The following is a 10,087-nucleotide window of genomic DNA, read 5'->3' on the forward strand; positions in this document are numbered from 1 at the left end:
ATGGTAATATTCTGGAATACTGAAGGCTGAAACTACAACATATAAATTTTGGAGGGATATAATTCAGCTCATAATATTCCCTATTTTATTGGGCTTGATGAGATGTGGTATATGCCTGTCTTGTCCATGTCTTTACGTAGTTTTTGAGTGAATGAATGAATGAATGAATGGATAATGTACAAATGACCATTACCAGATAGGTGATAGTAAGTTATGACTTTACTTTTACTTAAAATATAGTCTAAATCAAGCTGACTGCCTCAATCTATAAGCAATTGAACAGCTTAACCAGGTAGAAATATAGTCACAATCCAAGACAATGATAGTTATTTTGAAGCTAACTATAATATTAACGTCACTAAGGTGACAATTTTCTCTGTCATTTCCAATTTTCTCTACTTAGAGATTTTAAAAAGGAATGTTATCAAATAGAAAAATTCAGTATTATTATATTATGCCAACCCATATGTTTTTTTTTTCCCTTTTTATTAATTTTTTCAGCGTAACAGTATTCATTCTTTTTGCACAACACCCAGTGCTCCATGCAAAATGTGCCCTCCCCATCACCCACCACCTGTTCCCCCAACCTCCCACCCCTGACCCTTCAAAACCCTCAGGTTGTTTTTCAGAGTCCATAGTCTCTTATGGTTCGCCTCCCCGTTTTTGAACTAGGTTTCTGAAGCAGGTTTCTTAAGAGATTTCAGTTTATGCTCTTCTTGAGCTGCCTCTGTTAACAGGCAATCATCTTCCTGATTGAAATTTTCACAAAAGCTCTTATGTAAAAATTGGCTCTTTAAAGGTTTTTATATTTGTGTCTTATTTTAAGATACAGAAAAGGAATTATATTTTAATAGCATGTAGTCATGCTTTAAAAAACACCTAAAAGCACCAGTTAAGTAATATATAAATTACATGAAATGTTCATCTGTAAATGTATTTTTGTTAAACGTTTTGTTAAAGTATAACATTCATACAGAAAAGTGTTCGAGTGTTAAGTGCACAGCTCGATGCATTTTAATTAAGTAAATCACCAATGTAACTGGTACCCAAATAAAAAATAGAACCAGCTCTCTCTAATGCCTTCCTCAAGTTGATAACCTCAAGGCAACACCTATCATAACTTCTATATCCATAGTGGTTTTTTGTTTTTGTTTTTCTTTTGTTTCTTTTTGACACAAAGAGAGAGAGAGACAGCGAGAAAGAGAATATAAGCAGGGGGAGTGGGGGAAGGACAAGCAGGCTTCCCGCCAAGCAGGGAGCCCAGTGCAGGACTCTCTCCCAGGACCACCTGATCTGAAGGCAGACCATTAAGGACTGACCACACAGACATTCTTCCATAGGGTTTTCTTTAGAGCTTTCAAATTTAATACAAATTAAATTAAATGTTATGTACTCTTTTAGGTCCAGTTTCATGCAAACTTTCACTTGGGAATATGTTTATGAATCAACCCATACTATTGCTCATAGAAATAGTTTATATAGCATTCTATTCAGAAAACGTATTTTATTTATTTAGCAAATAAATAAATAAATAAAGGAGGGGAGTTTTAATCAAGCCCGAGTGAGGACAACTTGGAAAATATATTTTAATTCATCTTATTTTTTTTAAGATTTTATTTATTTGACAGAGAGAGATCATAAGCAGGCAGAGAAGCAGGCAGATAGAGGGGGGAAAGCAGACTCCCCACTGAGCAGAGAGCCCGATGTGAGGCTCTGTCTTAGGACTCTGAGATCATGACCTGAGCCGACGACAGAGGCTTAACCCACTGAGCCACCCAGGCGCCCCCCCATCTATCTTATTTTTGATGAATATTTGTGTTGTTCCCATTTTTTATTTTTCCTTACTAGACACAAGTGCTTCTGTTATAATTCTTGTATATTTGTTTGGCATAAATATATATCTATGCTAAACTTACATAGTCATCAGTTATTACTTATAGTTATAGTTATTAATTATTAATAGATTAATTAGTATTAATTATTAATGATAATTAATTGTTATTGATTATTAACTAGTTATTGTTATTAATTAATAGTAGAATTTCTGGGTCATAAAATTTACATATATTCATTGTTGTAAATTCTGACAATCATTTCCAAAATTTGGCAATGCAATTTCTATTCGGTTCTCTCTCTTTTGAGATAGTCACCCTTGAATCCCAGCCACCATACTTTGAGGTAGTTAAGAAGCTACAACTTTAGCTGAGGTCTCACCTGGCACCATGTATCTATTAATAAGATGAGTGAGAAAACCCTCAGATGACTCCAACTCCCAACCTTCATGCTAGCCCAACTGACGTCAAGTGGAAAAGAGAATGATCCCCACTGAACATGCTCAAATTTTAGATTAACAAGCAAAAATATATGTTGCAATTGGTTTGATCCACTAGGTTTTTTTTTTTAATATTTTATTAATTTAACAGAGAGAAATCACAACTAGGCAGAGAGGCAGGCAGAGAGAGAGGAGGAAGCAGGCTCCCTGCTGAGCAGAGAGCCCGATGTGGGGCTCGATCCCAGGACCCTGGGATCATGACCTGAACCAAAGGCAGAGGCTTTAATCCACTGAGCCACCCAGGTGCCCCGATCCACTAGGTTTTAAAAGGATTTTTTATGCAATAATTGATCTTTGGAAAGGGGGAATCTTTTAGATGATATGAAGATAATTATATGATGATATTGAAAGACTTATGATATCTTTATCATCTAGGGCATGTCTGGATAGTCATATATTTGGTAACTATGTAACTATGATGTATTCATATATATATCTATCAATTTTAAGCTTTATCCTAATATGACATTTGATGACACACAATTAATTTCTCAAAGTAGAGTACCTTATCAATCATCATTTTTACCAACAGATTGAAGGGGACTATATAATTTGTACTTTTTACTTACAACCTAAAAAAACAGAGTGAACATTTATATATTTTATATTTTTAAATGTTTTAAAATCAGACATTAATTATACTAAGTATTCACATATGAAAACTAGCAATTGCCTTAGTGAAATACTTTTTGTATTTGCAAGAAACTGCCATACTGGTTTTCCAAAGTGGTTTTAATCTCAGCATCTCTACTGGAAACATTACCCTTGCTCCACTTCTTTATCACCACTTGGTACTGTCCATCCTTTTAATATCAGCCATTATGGTGGGTGTAGGGTGGTATGTCTTTATGGTTTCAGTTAACATTTGCCTGATTATGAATGTTCAGCAAAGTTCATGTCTTTGTTGGCTATTTGTGCATCTTTTTTTTTTTTTTTTTTTTTTTTTTCCAAGAACCAAGTGGGCGCTTTATTAACCCAGCAAAGGGGTGACTAGGCTGGCCAAGCAGCCCCTTACCAAACCATCCACTCTCCTCGGGAGGCCAACAGAGGCAGAGCTGTGGGACCCAAGCCCTGGATGCTGGAGTCCAAGCTGGGCAGGGGCAAGGCCAAGGATGGGACTGGAGGCCGGGGTTGGGCCCGAAAGGAGTTAGAAAACCCCCCTCTCCTGCTACCTTCTCCCTGAACACCCCTGGCTCTTCCTGGAATCAGGAAGCCACGAGGCCCACATCTGCTGCGGTCTGGAAGGTGATCCCATCCCCAGGCAGTGGGGAGGCCAGGAAGGGCCAGAGCCAGACGAGGACCCAGCGGGGCCCCAGAGCCGCCTGCAAGTTGTGGCAAGGGCCCAGGTCGTAGGAGTGCTGGCCCCGAGCCCACTCCCACGTGGTCTGGCCCCGCAGCAGCAGCATCCCATGGAAGAGCAGCCCAGCCCCACACAACAGTGCGCCTGCCACACACGTGTCGGTCACAAAGGCCAGGGCAAACTGCGCCAGAGACACTCTGCCTGTGAGCAGCATGAGCCAGGGCAGCAGGAGGAGGGCGGCGGTGTGCAGGGGCGCGTGGGCTCGCAGGAGGGCAGACAGGGCCGGGCCCAGCAGCACAGAGACGTGGAGCAGGACACCTGCAGCGTGAAGCAACAGGCACAGGAAGGGCCGGTAGTTGCGGAATCCCACGCAGCGGCCCAGCAGGCGGCAGTGGTGATCCCGACGAAGGACGCACACGCGGCAGGCGGAACAATGCCCACTGCGCGGGGGCACCTGGCTCTGGCACTGGTAGCAGTAAGCCCAGCCCTGGCCCAGACCGCGGCCGGCCAGCATCACGCCGCGTATGCTAGGGTCCGAGCGCAGGAAGAGCCCCACGTTGCCCAGCAGGTTGAGCAGCTGGAAGGCGGCCAGCACTAGCTGCAAGGCCCGAGCCAGGGGTCCCAGCGGGGGCGGCCCGGGACCCAGAATCAGTACATAGGCCAGCTCCAGGCCCACAGCCGCGGCCCACAGCGCGGTGAGCAGGAGAGGCAGCCGCGCGGGCGCCCGCTCCGCGGTCCCCACCGCCCAGGGCTGCCCCATGGCTTGGACCCACCCTATTTGTGCATCTTATTTCATGAAGTATTTCTTCAAATATTTTGCACCTTTTTAGTGGGTTGGTTATCTTTTTATTTTTTTATTTTATTTTATTTTTTATATTTTTATTATTGAAGTCTAAGAGTTTTAGGTATTTTGGATGATAATAGTTTGTCAGATACATGTATTACGAATATTTTCACCCTCTCTATAGCTTTTTCTTTTTTTTTTTTAATTTATTTTTTTCAGAGCAGAACGGTTTAGTATGAGTGAACTCCAATTTTTATTTTTTTCTTTTATGGTTTGGAACTTTGTTTTGTTTTGTTTTGTATTATTTTATTATTTTACTCATACCACAGTTATAAAGAAATGTTCCTATGTTTTCGTCTAGAAAGTTAATAGTTTCAGTTTCTAACCCTTCATTTTGTTTTACTTTGAGTTTTTGTTGGAATATCAGATTTTTAGCACTACTTATTAAAAACTAACTTTTCAATTGCCTAAGCCCTTTCTAAAATATCGGTTCACATTATGGGTCTATATCAGATTTTGTTCTGTTCGATCAATCTATGTACATCCTTAATACAACCAAACTCTATTGATTACTATAAGATGATAATAAAACATTCAGAAAGTTTTTCACTATTCAATGTCCTTTGCATTCCTATATCAGTTTTGCTGTTGATTTATTTTCTACATTAAACCTGGTAAGACTTTGACCAAGATGGCATTAAATCTATACTTCAAGTTGTTGTTATCTTAACAATATCAATTTTTTCTTATATTTATTTATGTCTTCATCAATTTCTCTCAATGATGTTTAGTAGGTTTCAAGTTTGGATCTCGCATGTATTTTGTTAAAATTTTCTGTATTTGATTTTTGATAGTATTATAACTGAAACCTTTAAATATCTTTTTCTGATTGTTACTAATATATAGAAATATAATTAATATTTTATATTTGATTTGTGTCCTGTGGCTTTTCTCACTCATTAATTCACTTCTAAAACTCTGTGATTAAGTCTAGCAGTTGTTGTTGTTGATGTTATTGTTTTTTTAGGAGTTTCTTCACACCTGTTTCTGGCTCTTGGCATGTTTGGAAACTTTTTATACTCAAAACTGTAACTATTATGTTTTTAAATGTTTAAAACATTTTACTATGTTTTCCATTATAAAAGGAAATTTGAGGCTTTTAAGGCAATTAAATTATTTACAAATCATTTTGATTCCTTTGGGATCCTTTTTAAAATGTTGCTAACACAGGCGCCTGGGTGGCTCAGTGGGCTAAAGCCTCTGCCTTCAGCTCAGGTCATGATCCCAGTGTCCTTGGATCAAACCCCACATTGGGTTCTCTGCTGAGCGGGGAGCCTTCTTCCCCCTCTCTCTCTGCCTGCTTCTCTGCCTAATTGTGATTTCTGTCAAATAAATAAAATCTTTAAAAAAATAAAATGTTGCTAACAGATGACTAAAATAGAGTTACTCCAGGGACAGGTATCTTACCCCTTAAGATAAGGTGTGCCTCCTTGAAGCCATTACTTAATATCCCAGCCTATGCCAAGACTCTCCAAACTGGCCAGTCAGAGCTTGAAAGTCTCTCAAACTTGTGTGAGCTCTGGGAATGATTCAGCTTAAAGCTTCCTATTTTGTGTGTGTGTCCATGTTGTGGGGTGGAAGGGTGGAATTGCACTTAACGCACATGCAGTACAATATATAGCAAAGATTTCCGCACATCTCTGAGGCTCTTTTTCTGCATATCTTCTTTCTAGAGCTCTGCTCTACAATTCCAGCTGCCTCAGCTTCCCCAAATGCCAGTTATCTCTTAACTTAGTGAGAAAAGCCAGGCTCTTTTTGAGTACTTGCTCCTTGTCCTTGAATTTCTGAAACTGCCTTCAGGCATAAAGCCAAAGCTATTGGAGAGCGTACTTCCTTTGTTTCCATCTCTCAGGAATCACAATCTGGTGCTTTCTCTATCCAAAGTCTGCTAACAGTTGTTTCATATAGCTTTCTAATTGTGTATGGTGAGAGTTCAAGTTGTAAACATTCTATTCCAGCATGGCAGCATGGCCAGGAAGTGAAGTTCCCAAATGTAGTTCATAGTTAAAAAAAAAAAATAATAAATAAATAAATAAATAAATATATATATATATATATATACACACATATACATATCTACATATGAGCAAGTTGTCTAATTTAATTGAATTGATCAAACTAATAAATACAAATTAATATTCCAATATCAGAAAAACATTACTTTAACTGAATATGTTTCCAAATTTTAAAATATTTGGCTGACCATGCTATGTATCTCTAAGTCGATAAAGACAGAGAGAAGTGGGTAGATAGATATAGATATGCTTGCAATGGGAGGAGCATTTGGTGTTTTCTTATTTTAACCAATTATTGCCTACAAAAAAGAAGTTTAACACCATCATAATGACAATGAATATATTTTGAAAAAGTGTGGTGATTATAAAAATACAAAATGAAGGACTAATAATCACTCATATTGAATTTTGCAGAGGTTAAAAACTCTTCTTGCATTGAAATGATACTGAAATAAACCGCAATCAAAGCAGTTTTCTGTTTTTGCAAACAAGAGGCTCTCCATTTGCTGTAATTTGCTCAACAAATTTTTGGCTGATTTTTTTCCCCATTATCTTCCTGTGACTATCCTTATTGGTACATTTATAATCAATTAGTGCTTAACTCTCTTATTTTAAACAAGGAACATATATTGATTGTTCTGTAAGTAGAAGTAAGGATGTACAAGGTAGAAAAAAAATGGGGGGCAAATGAGCTATATTCTAATTACATATAATGATATAATGTATCTATTTGTCTAGATCAATAACTGTGAATTAGGTTAATATAAAAAAAGATCTTTATTCAAAGTAAAATTGAAAATTTTTCCTCTTGTTTGTGTGTACAATCATCAGCTCTAGAATAGTCCCCAGACTAATTCTCTCCTTTCTACAGACTTCACAATTTTTTATCCAACAGAACAATTTTCAATCATCTCTTTTGTTACAATGCCAGGGAATATTATTTACTGTATTCACAATAGCAGTTAAGCCAGCACATGCAGGAACAACAGCAACAACAAAAATGTACATTTCAATAGTCAGATATGGTGACAAGGTATAATTCTGGAGTTTTGATCTGACACTGAGCATTTAAATACGCATTATGGTTTAGTTGCTGTATTGATAGGACTATAGGGAAATTAAGATATGAAAGTGGGGCAGTATGAGAAATGAAATTGAAAATATGAATAGGAAAAACATGAATTGTTATAATAAAATAGAAACCTATTTATGATATAGTCATGCCACATCTTAATTCATTATATATCATTCTATTTTGATCTAACCAAAAGTATTTGAAATATTTTGGGGAAGTTGTATGGTATATATGAAAAGGGGTGTGTGTGTGTGTGTGTGTGTGCAAAAACATTAATACAATATGCAAAAGAGATAAAGATATTGTATGCAACAGTAAGCAAATAGCATTACTTATTCTGAAGATTATTTTTTAAAGTTTTAAGTAATCTCTATACCCAACATGGGGTTCAAATTTATAACCCCAAGATCAAATTTGCATGCTCTACTGACTAAGCCAGCCAGGTACTCCTGAAGATTATTTTATGAAAGTATTTTAGATATTTTCCCCAAATACATTAGATTTTTTCACAATAATAATGTCCAACTCTATCCATATTTTTATTGCACAAGAAGAGCAATAGAGATAGATATAAAATATGTTAATGTAGGTCATTAGTGACTGGATTATATGCTCCCCAAATCCATATGTTGAAGTCCTAACCTCCAATGTGATCTGTATTTTGGAAATAGAGCCTTTAGAATGATAATTAAGCTTAAATGAGATAATAAGGATGGGGACCTAATCCCATGCGGCTATTGTCCTTGTAAGAAGAGGAAGAGATATCAGAGCCCTCTCTCCCTCTCTCTCTCTCTGTCTTTTCTTTATTTTCTCTCTCTCACCACACATGAACATAGGAAACAGCATATGCTAATGTATAAGAAGACAATGGTGTACAATCCAGGAAGAGATCTCACCAGAAAACAAACATGTTGACATCTTGATTTTGGTCTTCTAAACTCCAGAACTATGAGAAAATAAATTTCTTTCACTTAAGTTACCAAGTCTGTGATATTATTTTATGGCAGCCTGAGCAGACTAACACACAAGTCAATGCTATCCCTACATTCAAAGCATTGGTAAATAAATCGTCAATATTAAATTTATTGTCAAATGATTCTAATCCATGCAAAAAGAAGTCTAGGATATTTTCAAATATAAACTACAATAGCTCATCTAACATTTAATTATAATACTTAAGCACTTTCTTTTCTTTCTTTCTTTCTTTCTTTCTTTCATTTGTATCCCTTGTGTCTTTAAGATTGTTATCTTTTTATAGAAAATTACATCTGAAACCAGATTTTGCTACTGATAATGATCAATTATTTGAGGTAAGAATTTGCCACAATAACCATTAGATGATCATCAAATTTCTGTAATTCAGCATCTTTTCTTCCAGAAACAAGATGGACCACATTTCATGAGATACCAAGCCACCTATTTTTATAGTTCTTATATGTGTCTGAATTACTTTAAAAGCATCATTTTAAATATGAATAAGTTCTATTACTATGTATGGCAGGGGACTGATAGATAACTATGTTCAATTTTATCTGGATTAAAAATTAGAAGTATTAAAACAAATGAAGAGACTTATTTTTAAATATATTAAGGAATGAATTTTACTCTCTGAGCTTTGTGAATGTTGGTAGTAAGTTAACAATATTTTAAAATAACCTTATTGGCCACCAAAGATTCATCTTAAGATAGTAAGTTTCTCAAAATTATCATATTGTGGTAAAATATATCATTTAAAGAAGAAAGAGAAGAAGAAGAAGAAAAGAAGAAGAAGAAGAAGAAGAAGAAGAAGAGGAGGAGGAGGAGGAATTAAACATGAAACTAATTCTGTAAAACACTTATTCCAAAGAAATTCTTAAAGCTGCATTAGGATTAATTCAGAGTAAAGCTTGCCAGTCCTGTTGACCACTCACAGGCATTCAAGGTCCCAGGGCACTCTTTGAAATAGCAGAGGTATTAACCCTGCAGTTCTGGCTTTACTCCAAATCTATTAATTAAATCCCCCCCCCACCTTATATTCCCCACATATTTCCAATTAGGAAAATTATTCTTCATTTCTCTTTGATATTGCTATTGGGAAATGTTCTGGCACAAATCTCCTGTATCTGTTCTCCCTTGGAATTTAACTTCAACACAGCTTGAAATTTGGGATGAATGACATCTTTATATTTAAGGTATTCTGTCATCTAATAAACTGTGGCAACATGCACCATTGGACATTTCATAGAACATGCTGCTTAGATAAAACATGGCATCTTGCTTCTATATTTTTTAAATTTCTTAACCATAAAACATCATAAGAGAATAAAAGTAAATGGCAACTTCCAGGATATTTTAATGTACAGGGAGGAATTTCCTGACAAGAAAGCAGAAGTTATGCTAATCAAAACAGAGCTAGGAATTGCCAAGCTTTTTCTTTTTTTCACTTTTAAACCTCTACAGCTGGCTATGTGGGGGAAAGAACAGATGGGATGAATTATATATTTAAACAGCCTTTGACATCACGTCAAACACCTTGGCTTTT

General features: G+C 36.6%; 1 protein-coding gene across 1 annotated transcript; it reads right to left on the reverse strand.

Moving 5' to 3' along the window:
* Positions 1-3,283: 3,283 nt before the first annotated feature.
* On the reverse strand, positions 3,284-4,400 carry LOC123950810 (probable palmitoyltransferase ZDHHC24). The gene has a single exon (XM_046019258.1). It carries the CDS (start codon positions 4,390-4,392, stop codon positions 3,538-3,540), a length of 855 nt encoding a protein of 284 aa, XP_045875214.1. The 5' UTR covers positions 4,393-4,400; the 3' UTR covers positions 3,284-3,537.
* Between the last annotated feature and the right edge of the window lie 5,687 nt (positions 4,401-10,087).

The sequence above is a fragment of the Meles meles genome, chromosome 9, assembly GCF_922984935.1.
Source record: "Meles meles chromosome 9, mMelMel3.1 paternal haplotype, whole genome shotgun sequence".
NCBI classification, from domain to species: domain Eukaryota; kingdom Metazoa; phylum Chordata; class Mammalia; order Carnivora; family Mustelidae; genus Meles; species Meles meles.

Excerpts from the sequence above, each read along its gene's own strand:
- LOC123950810 (XM_046019258.1), bottom strand. The coding sequence starts at position 4,392 with ATGGGGCAGCCCTGGGCGGTGGGGACCGCGGAGCGGGCGCCCGCGCGG.